Source organism: Falco punctatus, assembly GCF_963210335.1.
Source record: "Falco punctatus genome assembly, chromosome: 10".
Taxonomy (NCBI): Eukaryota; Metazoa; Chordata; class Aves; order Falconiformes; family Falconidae; genus Falco; species Falco punctatus.
Genome location: NC_137590.1, coordinates 16224408 through 16244678, shown reverse-complemented (window position 1 = coordinate 16244678; position 20271 = coordinate 16224408). Strand labels below are relative to the sequence as shown.

The 20271-nt window shown below is 48.4% G+C and overlaps 1 protein-coding gene across 2 annotated transcripts; it reads right to left on the bottom strand.

The window, feature by feature from the left end:
* Window positions 1–1054: 1054 nt before the first annotated feature.
* Window positions 1055–20266, bottom strand: ASXL1 (ASXL transcriptional regulator 1). 2 transcript variants are annotated; one of them, XM_080404382.1, is made up of 12 exons: window positions 19279–20266; window positions 14442–14524; window positions 11479–11587; window positions 10232–10352; window positions 10060–10157; window positions 9626–9719; window positions 9191–9343; window positions 8598–8761; window positions 8409–8505; window positions 7795–7900; window positions 6710–7325; window positions 1055–6007 (listed from the first exon to the last, which is right to left on the bottom strand). In XM_080404382.1, exons 1-12 carry the CDS (start codon window positions 19831–19833, stop codon window positions 3089–3091), a joined length of 5115 nt encoding a protein of 1704 aa, XP_080260508.1. In that variant the 5' UTR covers window positions 19834–20266; the 3' UTR covers window positions 1055–3088. The 2 variants fall into 2 exon arrangements, with proteins under 2 accessions (XP_080260508.1, XP_080260509.1); XM_080404383.1 differs by lacking the exon at window positions 19279–20266 and adding an exon at window positions 14978–19228.
* Between the last annotated feature and the right edge of the window lie 5 nt (window positions 20267–20271).

Below are 20271 nucleotides of genomic sequence, written 5' to 3'. Positions count from 1 at the left end.
AGCCTTTTTTCTCCTGAAAAAAACCAGTGCTGGAGGACCAGCCACTGCCCTGGCCATGGCTCTTGTGCTGGCACAGACCCGTGGCACATGCCACAGCATGCGGAGACAACCGAGGTTGGCCGGAGCGAGGCAGAGTTTAAACCATAAACCTCCTCAAGGCTTGGGACAGAGCTCCCTTGGCGCCGACGCAGCGATGCTGGGCTCGGCCCCCTTTTCCTTGCCACCGTCACTTGTAAAGCGAGCAGACCCAAGCAGCCAGGAGGCTTCGCTGCTGCTGCCTTTGTGGCCACCAACGTGCCAGCACCAGGACGTGGAGGAACTGGGAGAACAGGGCACCGGCGCTGCTGTGCTGCAGCGCTACGCCAGCAGGAAAGGTCGATGTTACGGCCCCGCGCAGATCTCAGCCCCCCAGCCCTGCTTCTCCGTTCATGGAATCATCTACCGTCTGCCTGGTGGGAGATTCACGCCGTGACGAGACCAGAACCCCGACACGAAACTTAACTCCCGTTCTTTTCTTACCTAGAAGAGAGGAAGGATGGATCAGCGACGTTCCGTTTACAGGCAGTTTCAATAAACAGTGTAACTGGTATCATGCTGTCACGCTCTTTAGAAAACAATTTCAGATCTGTTTATCGAGCAATTATGACAGCAACGTAACGGCACGTATGAGCAGCAGCAAGACCTGCCTGGCAGCACCGGGGCTGCTCACGGTGCCCATGGGCATCGCCCCAGCTGGGCAAGCAGCCCCATTACCGGGGGGCTCATGCAGTCGCAGCCATCGCTCCCGCAGCCACGCTGCTGCTTTTGGAGGCTCCAGGGTATCCGAGTCCCAAGAGCCACACCGCATCTGCAGTAGGTGCACTGTCTTCAGTTATCTGTAAGTGCATAAAACACGATTTAATAAAGCCAAGACAGCAACGCAGCCCACCCCCACCGCCTTCATCATCTGAGCAGAGCTCTGGAACGCTCCCAGTTAAAAAACACGAGAGGAAAAGCAATATTGCCTTGGAGAGCACAGAGGATGATTTCAGAAAAAGAGGATTGAAACCACAAATGCAGGTTTTACAGAGTGTTTATTTTTCCAATACCACAAGGGACATACATGAGCAGACCCCCCCAAGGGCTCTGCAAACCAGACCAGTTCAATCTGCACACTACAGTGGCCCCAAAGGAGGCAGAGCCAGACCCCCAGCTCCACTCCCTATCTTTGGTAAGCAGGTTTCACACCTCCGCTCCACCTCCACCACCACCGTCCTGTTCACCCCAGGGTGCGGGCAGGCGTGTTGGTCTCCCTCCCACGTCCCCACAACACGAGGCTGTCAGATGCACTAAGGATAAACCATTTCACAGACTAAACTTGTTGCATCCCTCAGGCTTGCATCTCAAATAGGGACTTGCATGTTAAAAAAAAAAAAAAAAGAAAAAAGAGAGAGAGAAAAAAAAAGTGCACGGTCAAGGGAGGTAGGGCAGAACTAGAAAAGGGACAAGAAAAAAAATGAAAATAAACCCCCTACAATTCTTGCTACTGCCTGCTTAAACAAGAGAGCTGACTTCTCCCCCCAGTGAAGCAATTCACTCGATTAGCAATTGCTCCAAAGAGGCAGAAAGTCAGTTTTGCTCTCAATCTATGGATGCACAAGGATGTTCACCTTCTTGCAATGCAGCTACAGCCATGCTCCAGGAGATCAGTTACAGCAACAACTGCCGGCAGCTTGGAGGAGTGACCAGTGAAGTGCACTCGACTCGGCAGATCCCACCAGGTCATCCTTGAGTCTGCACACCAGTCACCTGCACAACGTGGCATGGACACCCAGGCAGAGGGAGGCTGTCAGAACCGAGACACACCTTTGCATGTTGAGCCTCACGTCAGCCAAGACAGAATACAGTGGCTCTGACTACAGATGCAGATTAATAACTAACAACCACTTTAATGCAATACTGCTGTAGAGCCTGAAAATCCAAGGGGAAAAAAAAAAAGAAAAAAAAAGAACCCTTTATGTTCTATGTACATTACATCCATTTACAGAGTTGGCCAGTACTGTGTACAACATATAAATACATGATCAAACAGATGCATAGAGGATACTTACAGGAGCCAAATAATTCACTTTATACATCCAAAAATGAAAATATATTAAAAAAAAGAAGAAAAAAACACTGCTTTAAATGTTAGGATGATCATCACACAGATGCACAGCTAGACGCTTGCAAATGGTCAGATGCTGTCGTGTTCAAGTCCTCATTGCAGGGCTGCAATGCAGAGACTGCAGGCCACATAAACGAGCTTCTAGGAACCTCCAACGTTTCACACAAGTTTGTGGAAGTCAGCCAAAAGAGGCAGTCACATCGGCTGGTCCAAGAGTTCAGCCAGGCACACAGTTCCCCAGGCCACACATTTTCCTGCAGACCAGCAGAAGGCATCGGGTTGGCACCTGCCACTTTTTTTATTTCTTTTCCTCTTCTTGCATCCTCTGAGTTGGCTCCATCCAGTATATGGTTCACTGTATACGGCTCCACAGCCACCCGCAGCATGTGTCACTGGGCACCACGTTCTGCTGGAGCATCCAAAAACCGTACAGAACCGTCACGGCAGAGCAAGCTCTTTGCTTACGCTCACTGTGCAGCAGCACTTCCCATGCAAACCGAGAATGGAGATGGCAGAAAGGGAGAGTGGAAGACTGTAGGGCCTCACCTAGCGCAGCCCTGAAATAGAAAACACCCTGTTCCAGTTCCTTTGGATGTAGATTTCCTCGACAAGAGGGTCCACGGATTGCCACAGCAAACTGCCTCTCGCTCAGGTGTTAGCCTCAGCACGTGTATCAAAGCACAATCAGGATTTCCACAATAGCACGAAGCAGAAGGATTGCTCCAGCGGGGCGCAGCCCACCGAGATTGGAGTGTAACCGTGAGCAAGAAAGGGTTTTGCACTGTAGGTTTTAGTGGGAAGGCAAGTCAACTTTCCTCACCAAAACAAAGTGTAATAGCATTTCTACTATAAACAGAATAGTATTTTGTGTACAGGTTTTAGGATCAGTCGTTATCAAAATACACACACTGAATATACAATTTGTCCCATGGCCATAATTTATTATCTCACCACAAGGCACAATACACAAAGCTTAGAGGGTCCTATACAGTCATCATGACAAAACGCCCCACAGCCTTTACACATGATCATGGCTTTAAGGCTGCACGAGCACTTGAACGGTATCTCGTCAACACTGCTGCTATCAGCAAACATCTGCACAGAAAGGGACGTATTATGGTTTGCAGCAAAGTTCGCTTTGTGGGTTAGCTGCATCATGCTTCCAGCAAGACTTCTGGGAAAAGCTGGAGTGTTGGATGAATAATTAAAGCTGGTGGAATTAAGCTGCAGCTTAGAAAGCTTCCCATAAAACGCTTGCTTGATATTGAGCTGAGAAGGTATGGAAGAAGGCTCCAAAGGGTGATTGTGTCCTTTCCCTGGTTCCCTTGAAAACTTAAAAAATGGCAAGTCCATAACCAGTGGAACACTTTGCAAATGCTCAGTCAGCTCCGTGGGGTTTTGCATTGCATCCTTCCGGTTCTCTGTGTTCCTCTTGGCTGGGCTGCCACATGCCAACACATTCTCATTTTTTATTCCTCCCAGGCCATTGGTGTGCTGCTTTGGCGTCCATTCTTCCCTCACAGCTGGGATTCCTTCTCCCGATGCACAGCTCTTGTCTACAGGAATCTGTTTGCTGGGAGACAAGGTTCCCATGGCTGAAACTTGATCCAAAGCTCTGGAGTGATGTAGTCTAACACTGGGTTTGCAAGGAAAACCGGAACCAAAGAGTTTTTTGCCTTGAACTCCAACATAATTTTTATTGACTGACACACCTCCCGTCTGACTCGGACTGAGAGAAGTTACAGATGGAGATAAAAACCGAGGCTCCGTAGAGGCGTTCAGCTTCTCTGGACTTTTATTTGTGACGACACTTGCCAATGGGTTGTGCTGTGGCACCCGATGGACCTTGGGCAACTCCTTTTGCTCCTCAAAGCTACAGGAAGGAAAAGTTCTTTCCTGAGGGCCCGTATCTTCAGGCTTTTGAGAGGCACTTCCCACATTTGCCACTTGGTCTCGGCAGCTTAAAGTCGAGCCAACTTTGGAATGCTTTTCTGGAATAGACTGATCCTCCGCATCTGCTGCTCTAGGCAACGCTGCTCCTGATCCGCACTTATTTTCCTGGGGATCTATGGAAGACCTCATTGAGTGGAAGTCATCGCTCCTGCTTAGGGCACTCCCCTTTATTCCTACATCTGCAGAAGACTCTTTGCCAAAATAGCAACTGCTACCTCTCTCCACTTGCAGAGAGAGGCTTTCTGACTGCTTGTCCAGTGGTGGCTGCATAATTTCCACCTTGATGTTGGCATGAGATACTGGGAGAACTTCTTCCAGTGGCAGGTTCCCCTTAAGCAGCTGCATCACCAGAGGGTTGTTGGTTTCAATAGAGGATACGGGCCGAGCAGAACCTGTCGGCTGCTCAGCTTTCTGGGGCAACGATGCATGTGGTCCCCATCTCTGAGATGGAGGTGCACCGCTCACCGCTGCAGCTGCAGGGAAGTCCACAACATAGGCCAGACTATCTGTTTCCACAGACGATGTTGTTCTAATCCTATTGCATCTCTCAGTGCTGCTGTGACAGGAGGAGTCTTTCCCAGCCACTTCCCTACAGCCGGCATTTCTGAAACATACATCCATCTCCACATTCTCATCAGGTACGTCACCTTCAAAATCTGAAGCAGTATCTGTTGTTTCACTGTGTGTACTCTGTATTTCATCATCTCCATTTGTCTTGAACTCTTGGGTCTCTCTCAGTGGCTGATGTGCATTTTCTGGTTCTGTTCTGGGGCACCTCTCCCTCAGCTGCCGAAGTTTTTCAGAGGTATCTATCCTTTTCTGAGAAATAAAGTCATCGTGTAAAGAAGGTTTCACCAGAGACTCTGCATTTTGTTCTTCATTGCTTAATTTGCCATCACACTCTTTCTCTGCCTGCAAGCGTGCAAAGTTGCACAGCACGGGGACGGCTTTCTCCATTCCAGCAGTCACTGTTTTGGAGTTATCACTATCAGCCACACATGTTTCGGAGCCATTAAATCTAAATCTAGACACCATTTCTGGCTCATGGCATTCTTTACCTCCCAATGACAATTCTGGCAGAAGAGCAGGACAACTGGAGGAACTTTCCTTTACATCAGAATGATAATCCAGCTGTACGGTGGAAGCACCAACACCTTTGAGTTCCGACACAACCCCATCTTCCGTAGGACTGAGCGCAGCTCCCTGCACCTGAGAACACAACAGACCGTTTACTGGAGGACCCACACATCTCAGCTTTGTACTTTGCCTCTCCTGTGACGCAACACAAGATGGGGTTTCGGTCCTTAGGTCACAGAGGAGCTGCTCAGGGCTCTCCTCCTGCCTCTCAGGAGTCGTGTTGTCTAAGGACGACCCAGTCAAAGCATCACAGAACTGCCTTCTAGGTGAACGATCACCAGGCTGAGCTTCCCCTGAGCTAGTGCCTGCAGTGCGTTCCAGAACACCACTTCCCTCGCTCTTTGAAGAAGAGGGCTCTTGTCTCGAAGAGAGGAAGGAATTCCTGTCAGCCTCCTGAGAAGCCACCTCGGAGTGAGCCTTTTCTCCATTCAGATGGAGAGACGACAGTAATTGTGCTCGCTGTAGATCTGACGAACGCTTTCCATGAGTTCTCTTTGATCTCCGGTGCTCTGTATGGCTGCTGGATTCTCCTCCACCACCTCCTTCATCAGTGCTTCTCCCTCCACCTGGGCCACCCCCACCTCCAATGGCGGCTGTAGCAGCTTCTCGCTGGGCTCGGGCTTGCAAAGCACGGGCCTTAATGTCTGCGAGTGTTCTGGCCCCAGTCCTGCCCCGGCTGGAGGGCTCCGTGTTGGGGATGATCCTGGGGCATATCTGGTAAGTGGGCTGACCTTTAACCACCCAGGGTGGTTTAATACGTGAAAGTTGAATCTGAAAGAAAGGGAAAAGCAATTACTTCAGACAGTGAAATGCACTTCATTAGCATCCGTTCATCACAATTCTTACCATAAGAATTCAACGAAAATTTAAAATTCCAACTTAAAAACCTAATTTTGGCAGAGAAGTAGCAAGGTCCCTGTAACCTCTGCTTATGTGCTCTGTCATGTGATACATGAAAGCTCAGTAAATATTAACGTTGTTTTACCAGGGGCTGCAGACAAATACGAAATAAGTGATTTACATACAGATCTTCAGAAATCAAAATGGTCTCCTTTACATCGGGATGACTGCCCTGAAGCTAAGATGGATGCCTCTAGTCAAAATGGGAAAAGCCAGAAGGAACACCAAGATTCTGCCCAAAAGGAAAGGAACCGAGAAATTACACAGGACAAAGAGCAGAATCTGAAGGTCTCTTTTGCAAGTCAGCTAGTTTCAGGAAAAGTCGTTCCTGTATCGACAGAAATGCAAACTAACAGAGTGCTCTTGTGCAAAAAACCTTGCCATGATTTTCCATTCTTTGCCTGTCTAAATAAGATAGTAAACTGTGGTATTCAGAGTTACTTAGCCAGCTCTACCCATGAAACCCTTCCACTTCTTCGCTTAAGATGACAACACTTGACATTTTAATAATGTTTTGATGCTACTGAGCGTGACAGCCCTGAGATACCAAGCAGCTATAATTCTCTTTCCTACCCGGATGGGTGGGACTTTTGGCTCCTCTTTAGTAGGCTGTGGCTTTTCTGGGTGAACACTTTCAATTGTGTTACGAAAGGACTGACGATCTTCAAGCCGGGGCTTCTTTTCGGGGAAGGATGCAGAGGCAGCCTCCTCAAAGCATTTCCTCTTCTGGTCCTTGGACTCCCGAGCAGAGTACTCTGGGGGCAAACTGGGAATTCTGTTTGCAGCTGCCAGTGACAGATCCTCCGATTTACTGTGTGATTTGGAAGTCTCTGGAGAGAGGTGCAATTCTGAACTCTCTGGCTTCAGTACTGCAGCCGAAGGGCTCGTCAGGTCATCTTTCTTCAGGTCTGTTTCAGGCTTTGTCTCTTTATGAAGAGAGGAATCTGGTCCTACAGAAGCAGTCTCTTTGGAAGCCTCCATTTGCTCAGGTTCACGCAATTTGTACAGGCTCCTCCTGGCTCTGCATCTCAGGTCAGCCCGAGAGCGTTTCTTGAAGTGCCCATCTCTCTGCCGTGTAGACGGACCGCGCGGCAGTCTTGCTTCTCCTTTAACAGACAGTCCTGTCCTGTTCTCGGCATCTTCTTGCACCAAATTCTGCTCCTGGGATTCTTCTTGGGTCAAGCCCAACCTACAAGGCAAACACAAAAACCAGCTAAAAGCTACAGCCCATCCCAATTTAAGCATTTAATCTTTTACTTATAGTTGTACTGCACACAACTATACATAGTAACGCATCACAAAGCAGAGACTCATCAAAACCTCATTAAGTCAGTCTGCAATGAGATAACCTATACATTTGCTATCCCACATGACTATCACAGGGAATGAGAAAAATAAGAAAATGTAAAAATTATTGATGGAAAACGAGTCATATTAACTTGTCTTGGAAAAAAACATACACAGGCTACAAAATTCTGCTGTGGCGCAGCCAATTCCACCAAGGATTTCCCTGGTGCAACAGTCTGAATGTTTCACCCCAAAACCTGTATTTTTCAAGCAGTTTATGCTGCAACTTCTCAGGTATCTACAAGCAGAAACACACCCTGCCACCTGCATCAACACAGACAGAACAGGACACATGAGGTACAGTTTCTCACTTTTGCCCATAGTAGTCCTCAAAGAACTTCTCTTTCCATTGCTCCACTCTCTTTTCTTTTTCCATCTCCTGCCGAATTCGAACTTGCATCTCGTGGGTGAACTCACCTACATGGAAGGCAAGAGACTGAAATTCAGTTCCAAACAAAAGTGATTCTGCAAATGCAACCTTTTGTGTTTTAACGGTACAGCAGCTCTATATACAAAGGACAGACTTTCTGTTATCGCCCTGCTCTCCACCCTACTACAGATCTACATGCTGCCGGCCACTCCTTACGGGCAATGGTCACGCAGCCTCAAGCAATTCTGACAAAAAAAAAAAAAATCATGTTTTTCCGGACAGAGGCCACCATTTAAGGAAAGATAAGCCTGACACTACTTTACACCTCAACCACTTTGTTCTGAAAGTCCCGTGGCACCAAAGGAAAATGCATCTTTGGTTTTTAAAGAAAACAAAACAAAAAAAGAAGACAAGTTGGGGGCAACATAGTCAGATAAGACTGCAGAGTTGGACTAAATGCTCATTCATTAACTGTAAAAGAAAACAAAACAAACAAACAAAAAATATCCCATGAGTACCGATCCTCCAGCCACCCAGGAAAGCAAAGCTGCTCACCATCAGCTAGTCGTTCTCTCCAGCTCTGCGCAGCGTGGGTGAAGAATTCATTATTCAGAGCACTGCCACTGAGACGCATCAGCCCGTCAGCCCCAACCTGACGGGGCAAACAGAAAAAAACATTTGCTCCAGCCATTCTGCAACCAAGAGGCGATGCGGTGAAAACACTCCAGTGCTGCACCCTCATACCTGTCTATCAACTTCTGGAAGGAGGTAAAGAAGCTGCTGCTGAAAGTGTGATGGGAGCGCATTAAAGGTTCTGGAGTTTATCAGAGCTCGCAGGTTTGTATTGACAAGAATGGAACCAGGTGTTTCAAAGTCAATATCTTCACCCCTGTTTCGTTTCATTTGCCCTGTAGTTTAAGGACAGGCAAATAAAATAATCATTGTCATATAAAAGTATTTCAGCATTACAGGCAAGAATTTAATCTCTAACTACTACAGCAAAAGGAGCAAAATATATGAGAAAAGACTGTGGCACTGAAGTATGAAGAAAGACTCTCAAACACCAGTTAGCACACATGCATCTGGAATTTTGATATGAGGCCACATTTCTGTCATATTCATGTACAATTCTTGATGCTGCTCTTCAGACTAGGCAAACTTTTAAACGACTGCCTCAGTAACATTCAGGGAGGAAGACCTGGCTTGCGAGCCTCAAGGTCATCATACGCCTTCTGAAGGAAGACAGCCTCGCTGTTCTTTTCTCAGATATACACGGACTTCAACATTGCCTGCTTTTACGGCCAGTTATTTTTCTAACTTTAACCAGAAACACCTACCAGCTGTGGGCTTTCGGATACCTCTCAGAAGCTGCGGAGGATCCCTGTTTATTTCTGTCCTACTGCGCAAGGTGGCTTTGCACAGGGCCAAAGAGCTGCTGCTGCTGCTGGATGTGCTGCTGCTCTCCCCATCAGCATGCCTCCCTGTGAAGCCTAAAAGCAAAACGATTCCATAAAAATATACACTGAACAACAGAAACCCAACTTGGAGATGGTTTAACAGAGAAGAATTACGTGCTAATAAGAGATCCAGTATTACAGGCTATTGCCTATCTACCAACTATTTTGGTGGAGTTAAATGTACACAGAGTTCTCTGTGGTCACATGCATTCTCGTCAAGTCGTCCTCAGGCAAACTTACAGATAACTAGGGACTACTGAATTATTATTAGAAATAATGTCATTAGAAAACCACCACAACAAAAGCAATGCTCACCTGAGGCAGACTCCATGTGTGCCCCATTTACTTTCAGGGGTGTTAAGACAACACGTGGCAGCATTACACCAGTCTTCTTCTTTTGTTTGGTTGTCTGCAGTCCAGAAAGAAACAAACAAAAAGAAAATATCCAAAGGAACAAAGACATTATGGAGAGGTAAAATAATCTTCTAAGCAGCACAGTCCTCAAAGAACTACCTAGCCCCTAGGTAAATCTTCAGGTGTCAACATGTATGAATAGCAGAGAATTCAAAAATACTTTCCTGTACTTGACTCCTCCCCACATTGCGAACTCCTCACCTAAGCAAACAGCCCTGTAACTCTTTGAGGACCTGTGCACAACTAGTCCCTGCCACGCCAACCCAGCTATCACACAGTAATGGAAGCTCCCCTTGCGAGGCTTCACATTTCCCATCAGCCCCACTTCTTCCTACCTGGGAGGCGGTTCTGTAGCTCTCCCTGGTAGTAGCAGGTCCCTTGCTCTGAGATTCAGTGGAACACGAGGCATTAGAGGAGGTGTCGTCAAGAGACACTGAAAGAAATGGGCACTCAGTCAGACACAGAAGTAGATCCTATAGTTTAAGATTAATGTCATTAGACACTTACCATCATTATCACCACTCACAGTGCTTGCTTCATTGGACTCACAGCTTTCTGCATCTGCTGTATCCTCCAGCTCCTCCCCTTCTGGCACAGACAGATTCCGGGACCACTGCAAGGCATCCTTCTAAATGGGCAAACAGAACCAGCATGGCTACGGTCCTCCCTCCCAACCACTGGGAACAGACAGTTTAGCGGATATAGTTTTTAAGCTTATTTTTTTTATCTTCCCTATTTTAATCCTTGATGCAGAAAGGTATTTTAAAGTGTATTTAGGCTCATAGTGGAACAGAAGTCATATAAACTATTAGCACGCTTCATAGACACCTCCTAGTTGAGTAATTCAAACATACTCAAAATTCATAAGGATAATAACTGATTGCAATTTTCTGCAAGCAAGCAGCTTCTATTAAAAAGAAGTATCTCATTCTTACTACAAAAGAGCAGGTAGCATCAGGATAGCCAAATAATAAGACAGGGAGCTTAAGAGTTGTATTTGCTATTTGTATAATCAAAGCCATTTCAATGCCATCTATTTTCAGCAAAACACAACAATTTAACATTTTTTGATATCAGGGGGAAAAAACCAAAAAACAAATGAAATAGCTGAGATACCTGTTGTCTACCATGCTGACATTTGTCAGGGAACCCAATGGTACAAAACAATGCAAAAGAAAAGCCTAGGACCAGAAACATTTTCAACATTTAAGATTAGCAGGACAATAAACTAAAAATAAAAAACATTCCACAAAGATCTCAAGATCTGAGGAAAATGGTGATGCTAAATATACACAGAATGCAGTGGAACACAAAACAAACAACTAGAAAAATGAATACACATTTTCCTATCAAGATTTTACTTGTAGCTACAAGCTCTCAGACCAGTTTAATTTATTGGTTGGCTGTGTTCCCTTGAGGCTGGCAGAAAAGGAGAGCATGGAACTGTTTCGATAAGCAGCCACCTGAGTTGGACACCAAGTACTGGAATAAGAGGATTTACCTTCTTTGTGAAATTCAAGAAATAATAGGTTTGTTTTTTTTTTTTAAAAAGGAATTTATCATATATGGCTGAATATAGCTGAAAGGTACAAGCTCTAATGAAATAATGAGTTCCAGACACCCTTTCACATGACACTCTCACATGCGGCACATCCAGCTCATATGATGCTCCGTGACAGTTTAACACTCAGCTATGCGTAACAAGCAGAACTTGCACCTCGGCCCTCAGCTGCAAGCAGGAACTCAGCGTTTACCTTCAGTGTGAAAAGGCTGATGCGTCCGGGCAGTTTGTAAAAGAGTCCATCACCTCCCCTGGAATTGGAGTGGAGCATGGCGTTGAGGCATGCTAGGGGAGAAGTGCCACTGAAATAGAAAAAGAAAGAAAAAATTAAGTGTTAAGGAATGGCCTTATCAAGAAAACAGCCCGAAAGACCTGTTTAAACGGGCATCATTTAGCTGAGGGGAACCGAGATGCTGCTCATGAACTTTACGGGGTGGGCACCTCAGTCAGAACAGTACTACCGTTATCCTTTTTGACCTGTACATCAACCTCAACACATCACAGCGAAGCAACCGGCAGAAAACAGGAAATGTTACACCAATTTTAAAGTTACTCTCAGTCCGTTTTAGACGCTTAACAAATTTACCTGTTTCCTCCCTTTCTCTGCTTGAAACTTTCAGAGTTGGATTGATTTTACAAAAAAAACCCAGAATTCTTTAGCAGTAGAGAGATGTAAACAAAACCAGCACAAATTGTACACATATGTGTTTCTGGAACATCTTCCCTCACATGTCACAGACAAAACTGCACTAGCAAAGTCAGACAGACAAGGTCTGATGTGCTAATTTGTCACGTCCTATGTAACTCCCTGGTTAAAGTAACCTTCCTACACTCACACTGGTGGAACTTCTGTGCCACAAAATCTCATGTTTTCCAGTAAGTTACACATGTACAGGCAGAAAGTTACCTGGAAGAGACATTAAAGCGGTATTGATTTCATTATTATTGAAAGTGAAACTAAAAACTGGATTGAGATAAAATATTTCAAAGAAAATCTTTCTCAAATTGAAAACTTAGAACAATTTCTGTTTCCACGCTGAACGCGTTTAGTTTTTGGACATTTCTTCACAAGCCTTGGCAACAGAAAAAATTACTCTTTTAGATCCTATGAAAAAAAAAATTCCAGCCTTCTGTCCTGTTAGACAGTGTTTTCCCTTCTGTGTTCAACAGATGCTCCAAGCACGCTAACCAGCCACAGACTGCCTTCTCAGAATGGCAAAACAAGCAGTTTTCCTCGAAATGAGAAAAAAAAAGAGAAAGAAAAAAAGAGAAAAAAAAATGAGAAAAAAAACCCAAACAGTTAAGAAACTCTCCTAGGAGCTAGGACTCAGCAGTGGTGCTGGGCCCAAGTGTCCCGTCAGCCACGCGGGACCATCAGTGCCACCCATAAGGAACGCTGCCCCCGCAACAGACCAGTGTGACCCCCAAACCAGGGAGCAGTGCCTCAGGGCTGATTCAAAGGGAAAAACATCTCGAGCCCCTTGAGCCATTTCCTCCAGGAAATGGAGTTTCAGGAAGGGCTGCTACACAAGTACCAGCAAGGTCTGCTGCGTATTCAGCCAGGCAGGATCACCGCCTTTATTCTGTGAACAACTACACTCTGAAGAAAACAGCCCTTTCTTAAAGCAGAGGATTAATGACTGGGGAAGGAAGAGCAGACATCCCAAGGGAAAAACACCGACCTTTAAAGGAACGATTTTACTCTGTGAGATTTAACTGGACACATGCTCCAAAGTCTGGTCTTTAGTAACATACTGTGACAGTTCACTTGTCAAAATGGGGAGAGCACCAAGACAGGTTACACGTGTGAAAAGAGACCTGCTACTGCCTTCAGCAGAGGACAGCCTGTGCATGCAGATCTTCAACTACCTGCTTAACTAACAGGACCGATGCAAGAAAGGTGTGGAGTACTGACTACAACAAAGCTATATGAAGGTCCTCATTAAAAGCCTGTCTGAATTAAGACTCAGAGCTGTGAAACCACTGCCTGCATCCACATCGGTGAAGATCTCCTCAGCAAGGATCGCCAGCGGCACGTGGGTGTTCCAACAGCTCCAGTGTCGATGCAGCAACACATGCCAGCATCGTCCCTTTCCAAACAATGGAACTCCTACACATGACACCTCTGTATGCATCACTGGTTTCCACTATTCAAACAATCTCAGCTGTTTCCTGATTTCAGACACAAATAAGGAGCAGAAACAAGCTAAAATTTTGAGTTGTTAGGTCCCAGGACTTAGTTTACCTTCTGTAGCCGGGCAAAGTACAGGTTCAGGAAACACAAACACCATGGTAGAAAAGAGTCCACAGAATCAAGGTGAGGGGGAAGCAAGACTAGTCCACACATCTGGATTCCCAAGCAACCACTGTGCAGCAGCCAAAAGAGACTGCTTTTGCTGTCTTTCAGAGTCAAACTTGCTTTTTTTGCCATGCAGCACTAACTGAGGCATTTGGGCTATCATGGTTACCTATTCTTTTGGATCTGCAAGACACGCTGCATCTCTCTTCTACTGCTGTCACAGGAATTTAACCAAGGGAAACAGCCTCCCACTCCTAGCGTTTCCAAGGCTCTGTATCAGGTTCTTTTCCATTTGAAATCCACTGTATGGGCATCTCCTCCATACAGTGTCAAGAGCCGCAACAGTGTGAGCAGCGCTACCACAGTGCTCGAAAATCTGAGCAGAAGTTAGTATAGTAATATAAAATGAAGACTTTTACGAGTCTCCTAAAACATAATGCCTGCTCTAGAAATGAAGCATCAGAGGAGACCAAATTAAACTGTTCTCAAACTAGAGTCACAATAGCAGAAACTACTGAGAGCTACTTATGAGAGAACCATACAAGTGGTAAGTACAACACAATGCAGGAGTCTGATCTGCAACAGGCATTTATTTTACAATAGATGGATGAAGGGGACTCTGTACATTATCAAAAAATCCAAGAGCAGCTTTCAGTTATTGTCACAGACACCGCCCCCCCCCCCCAACCTGTATACTAATGTCTATACTGTCATCTGAAACTACAATGCTAGAAAGATAAAAAAAGGAAGAGAAGTGGGCTGGAGATGGGGCAGAACTGCACGAAGCAACACAAGCCTTCATACGCAGTCTCTCCCATGCTCCATACTATGTTTTAGACAAGATCATCAATACTAACCTCATTTCCTTTAGTCCTTCAGCCTCTATGACCTGCAGAATCTGTTTTGGGGTCATAGGAGCATCAGAGTAATTTTCCAGCACCTGAAAAAGACAGAAAGACCACGTGTCATTACAGAATTTGCTTCTGCATTAACAGAACTGCCCCATAACTGCGGTTCAGATCCAATAATGTGCCTCTTAAAACTTTATTCATCTGCAAAAGACACACACTAAAAATTTCAGAGTCACGGTAAGCACGGCAAAAGGCTTACCTTTATCTGGTCCCTAATTAACTGAAATATAAACATGAAGGAGAGAAAAAGACGAATTTGGCCTTGACCCCATAGCATGAAACCAGTGGAAGCTTTACCACAGACTTCAATTTAGGTTAGACCGAGCTGCTGCCACGTATGGCCTTCAGGACTGCTTGGTGGTTAGCAGCCCTCAATGTAACATGTTCCCCCTGCCATACACCTTCCTACCTTTCAATAAAGCATCCAGTATTTTTCTGCCCCTACAAGTATTACTGTACAACTCTATAATTCAACAGCATACCTTCCTTGGATTACTGCATTCATTTCATCTTCGCTCCATCTCAAGAAGGGTACCATGGGTAAGAGCCAGAATTCTTGTCAGAGAAGGACAGAATTCAGAAAAGGACAACAACAGCAACAGTAAAGGACGTGGAAAAAAGTTATGGCTAGAGACACTAAAAAGATTTGCATAGCCTGCCTTTGAAAGAAATGAGTAAAATCAAATATTAAATAGGCAATACAATAAGTAACAACTCATCCTTTCATATATTACATGAAGAATAGAATTGCCACTTACAAGCAAAGAACTAAAGAGGCTATTATTTAAAAAAAAAAAAAAAAAAAAAAAGCCTGTGGAACTTACTGCTCCAAAACATCTAGAAGCAAGAACTCAAGAATTCAAAACCAGGACCGGACATTTCTGTGGATAAGATGATTACCCACATAAACAGGAAACAATGAACAAAAATAAGCTGCAGTAGATGTAAGCCACGATGTTTCTTTGGGAGCAGATTACCCTACAGCTGCCTAACACGCTGTCTCCTGCGCCTTCCATTGAAGCAGACAGCACTGCTCTCTGAATGCAAAAGACACTGAACTCAACAGACCTCTGGGTCCGACTGAGCAAAACGGCTGCGATACAGGCACAGGACATGGCCTGAAACATTCAAGAAAAGCTGCAAGGGGTATTCACTTGGGAAGTTTTTGATCGTAACTGTGGTCTAAATTCCCCCAACGTAATGGCCACGATGATGCACGGTCCTGATTTCATTTGTCACCATGCTTTAGAGGAGTCAGCAACATGCTATCTTTCAGTCTGACTTGTGGGAGAAGCCATTGGAGGAACCCAAATGCCCCATTTATATCAGTGACATCTAGAACTGAGTCACTGCAGCACCGTGGCAAGGCACAAAGCCCAGTCTGCCTTCTGAAGTGGCATGAACAGGACATTTGCAAAAAAAAAAAAAAAAAAAAAGACAAAGTTGTGCAGTGCAACTTTTGCAACTCCACACCATCTCTAACATCCACAAGTAAAAAAAAAACCCAATCCATGTCACTGTAGTTCTGCACTTCAACTATATTTTGTGATAAAAGGAATTTCTTAAATCATATCCAGCCAATACGCATTTTTCAGATGCTTGAAGATCATAAGCATCGGTGGTGCTAACCTGGAAGGGGACGGAAATTTGAGAACTATGTAAACTGAGATAAAGCACAATGAAAACACAAAGAGTTTAAAGAAAAGATCAAAGAAAGTGATAAGACATATTCAGAGGGAGTACACAGTTTTAATTCCCAGTCAATACAGCTCTCTCACCCTTCTTCCTCCACTAATCAAAAAACCTCCATAGGTTACGTTTCCATGCCTTCCTCGTGAACTGTCACCCCCCATCACTCAAAGGGAGGAGACAGCTGACAAGGGGAAACACATCACTCCCAGGCTGAGCGCAAGATCCACAAAATGGAACATGCCGGTTTTGAAATAGAAGGAAATTCTCCACAGCTTATAAACTCCCTCTCAAGTGACACGCACAGCAAGCGAAATACACAGCCTAAAACTGAGCATCAACAAGCATTTACATAAAGATAAAAGATTCTACACTCAGGGGAACAATTTCCAATCAACAGCTATATTAAGTGTACAGGCTGCTTAATGGCAGAAATGGGGGAAAGTAGAAGATCCTGCAGTCCTGCAGCTTTAGCCACCAGAAGCTGGACTCCTGTACTGGCCCTCTCCAGCCTGCCAGCACCACGTCAACCTTCCATCAGGCGCTACACCTTGAACATTAGCTATTTCTTACCCCCCAAAAAGATTTCCCCCCCCCCCCCTCCACTATTTATAATACTGATAGTCAAGTGTTCCTATGCCCCCAATGACGGAAGTTTCCATCACTCCCCCCATCAGTTTACCGGGCAACCAGCTCTGACAGCACTTGTTGAATAGTCCTACGGCTCTGGGTGTTCAAACGAATCTTTAAAGGCTTAGTTTATGGAATGTGTGTAGTATTAGGTCTGTAGGAGCAGCAACACTGAAATACACTTTTGCTGATGATTCTCAGAAACAAATAGAGAGGAACACAAAATACAATAGTGTGTGTCAGAAAGGAAAATTAAAAGCATTTTGACAGGGAGCACATGTAAGACGAGTTAAATAAAGATCTATTTTTAGTGGATTTACAATCAGTCCTGCAAGCTGGAAGTGCGGCTACGCAACTGTAGGTCTAAGTGGATAATCTAGTATGAGATTGTTCTATTTCTGGTTCATCAATGGCTCTAAGATGCTGTTGAGGCTTAGACATCTCCTGTACCCACAGTGCCTACGCCTGAGGTTCTGACCAAATGACAGGAGAGAGGAGCTGTGTGAAGCGATCCATCCCTCTGCCATCACACGGGGTGAGGATGCGTGTTAGGAGACTGCTTCAGAGTCGCAGTCTCTCTCACGTGCTGCTTTAGGCAGCCTATAAATACTGTTTTGGTTTGTTTTTTTTCCACCTGTTAGAGCTCAGAACATCTGAATGAATGCAAGGTCACCCAGTACTGCCTCTGCCCCCGAGGTCACCTACCAGGAAAGCATCCCTGTCACCCACAGTGACGTGCTTGGCTCACAGAGCCAGGATCTTTGAGAACTGCACGATGAAGTACTAGAGCACCAGATTCCTGCAGTGAAGTTCTACAGCAGCTGGCTCGTGCCCTTCTCCAGTTTTTCAAGCTAAGTCATGTGCGTCTAAAATATTATAATTTACACACAAAAGATTATGCAAGCTGCTGGAAGATAGATGCTTGTCCGATTAGGTTTCCTCCTGGCAAGCAGTAAGAAAACACTGACAGCCAAACAAATCTTACTCAGAAGGAGCACCAAGAGCTATCCTGAACATCCTCAATACCAGACATGAGTCTCAGCTGGACTCACCCGTACTGCTCCTTCTGAATGTTTATGTGCTCCAATGTAACCTGGCCCAGCAAAGCCAAAATAAATACATGCACAAAAGAAAAAACAAAGAAAAAAACCACCCTCAAACCCTGTAAATCCATTTCTACGTGTCTACTACAGCCAGTACACCCGTATCCTCACAAGCTGAGTACCACTGACAGGGCTACACGGAGGAAACTGCAGAGGTTCGTTCATGCCGACAGCAGGCAGCCGGATTGTCCCTTACTCCACTCCTGTACCTGCACGGATCTGTGTCACCGAGAGGGAGCAGCTGCTAGGCAGAGGCCAGAGACAGCAAAGCTCCTTCCAGCCAGCTGCAAAAGCAGACAGCAGTGACCATCAGCACTCCTTGCAGGCAACAAGCCCAAGCACCTCCAAACACAGCCCTTAAATAAAGCTTCTGACTGGTTTGTGCTCGCTACCTGAAAGACATAGAAGTTATTTTTATAATTCCTGGTCTATAAACAGGGTTCAAGACAGATAGGGCTCACAGGCTTCATGGAGGGAAATCACTCTGCTCCCATTGCGATGGCCGAGCGGCAGCACCGTCCCAACAGCCCTACACAAGCACCATCAAAGCAGACCTGGGTTTGGAAGTTTAAACCGTCAACAAGCACATTCTTAAAGCCAAAAATACATTCTTAAAGACAAAAAAGACCAAGGTACACCCGCAGCTATGTCTCCTAAAGGGAAAAGCAACAAGATAACGGCTGCTGGGCGCTGCGGACGCCAGGCTCAGCACAGCCGTGGCGTGGGCAGGCACCGAGAGCCGGGCAGGCACGGCAGGCGCGCTGGGCTCTGCCGGGGCTGGGCCCAAACCCGCAGCCTCAGGAATCAAACCAGAAACTTTTGACAGCGGCGCGGCCCCGAACGGCGGCCGGGCCACCCCGAGGCTGCGCTGCCTCCCCCGCGCCTGAACCCCTGCCCGAGCCCGGCCGCAGCCCTGCCCGTGCCGGGCACCCCCGGGCACAAGCCCCGAAGGGCCCGGGACGGCACCGCCGAGAGCCCGGCCCGGGGCCCGCCACGGCCCGGCGGGAGGCAGCGGCGGCTCCAGGGGGAGCCCCGCATTCCCCGGCCGGCCCCGGGGCTGGGCTCGCAGCGCCCCCGCAGCCCCGGCCCCCCCCGCCGGGTGCTTCCCCTCCCCGCCGGGCTGGGGGAGGGAAACAACCAGGGAGGGGGCACCGGAGCGCGCCGACCGCGGGGGGTAGCAGCGCCCCCAGCCCTGCCCCCGGCCTCACCCCGCCCGCGGCGGCAGGCGGCCCCGTCACCGCGGGGGGCCGGAGCCGGAGCCAGCGCAGCCCCCGGGCGGGGGAGGCCCCGCCGAGCCCCGCGCCCCCTCCCCGGGGCCCGCCCAGGCCCCCCCGCGGCGGGGCGGCACCCCCCCCCCTCACCAGGCGGGCGGCCTCGGCCCACGTGCGCTCCTTCTTCCTCCGCTGCTTCATCTCCTTCATCCTCCTCCCGCGCGGGCGGCGGCGCGGCGGGCGCGGACCGTTAGGCGCGCGGGCGGGCGGGCTGGGCGGCGGGCGGGCGGGCGGCGGCGGCGGGGGCGGGGCGGGCACGCACGGGCGCGCGGGGCGGGGCGCGGGGCGGGGGCGGCTCCGGGCGCTACGGGAGGAGTTGGGGGAAGAGGCGGAGGCGGCGGCGGCGGCGGCGGCGACTCGGGCCCGACATAACAACGGGGTCAAAGGGCCGGGAGCGGGGGGGAGGGGGCGGGGCTCGGCGACGGTGGCCGCGGCGGGACACGGCGGGACGCGCGCGCGCCGCGAGCCGAGGGGCGGGGCCGGCGGACCTGGGCCTCGTTTGAAGGAAAACAAACCGCGAGGGCTGCCGGGAGCTGTAGTGCCACGCGCCGTCACCGCCCCCGCCCCGCCCCCTCCACCGGACCGCAGCTCCCGACGGGCACCACGCGCCCCGCGGCATGCCGGGAGCCGCCGCCCTGGCCTCATGGCGGCGCCGCGCTCTGTCTGCTGGGCCGCGGCAGGGGGAGCGGCGGCGCCGGGCCCGAGGGCGGCTGCCTGGCCTGAGCCGGCGCACTCAGCCCCGGCGGCGTAGGGCGGGTGCCCACGGCCGGCCCCCTGCCCCGGGGAGCGAAAGGAGGGAGGTGTCGGGCCCTGCCACGGCCTGCCGCTGCTCCCGGCCGGGGCCCGCAGCTGTTCGCCTGTGGGGAGCTGCGCTCGGGCCTGCGGCTGCTGCCCCACACCGCCGCCCTGGCTTCAGACCGACACCGCTTGGTGGTGGCTCCTGCGCGCCCGTGGTCGCCGCCGCCCTCGGTGCTTCCCTCTGGCGGGGAGCGCGGGCCCGGGGCGCGGCCGGGGCTCCCGAGCGCTCACAGCCCCGCGGTGCCGTGAGCCGGACATCGCGCGACGTTAGGCGGCCCTACTCTT

Excerpts from the sequence above, each read along its gene's own strand:
- ASXL1 (XM_080404382.1), bottom strand. The coding sequence starts at position 19,833 with ATGAGGCCAGGGCGGCGGCTCCCGGCATGCCGCGGGGCGCGTGGTGCC. Across the intron at positions 11,588-14,441 it reads GAAGGACTAAAGGAAATGAG|TGGCACTTCTCCCCTAGCAT; the intron begins GTTAGTATTGAT and ends TTTCTATTTCAG. Across the intron at positions 8,506-8,597 it reads TTCCAGAAGTTGATAGACAG|GTTGGGGCTGACGGGCTGAT; the intron begins GTATGAGGGTGC and ends TTGCCCCGTCAG.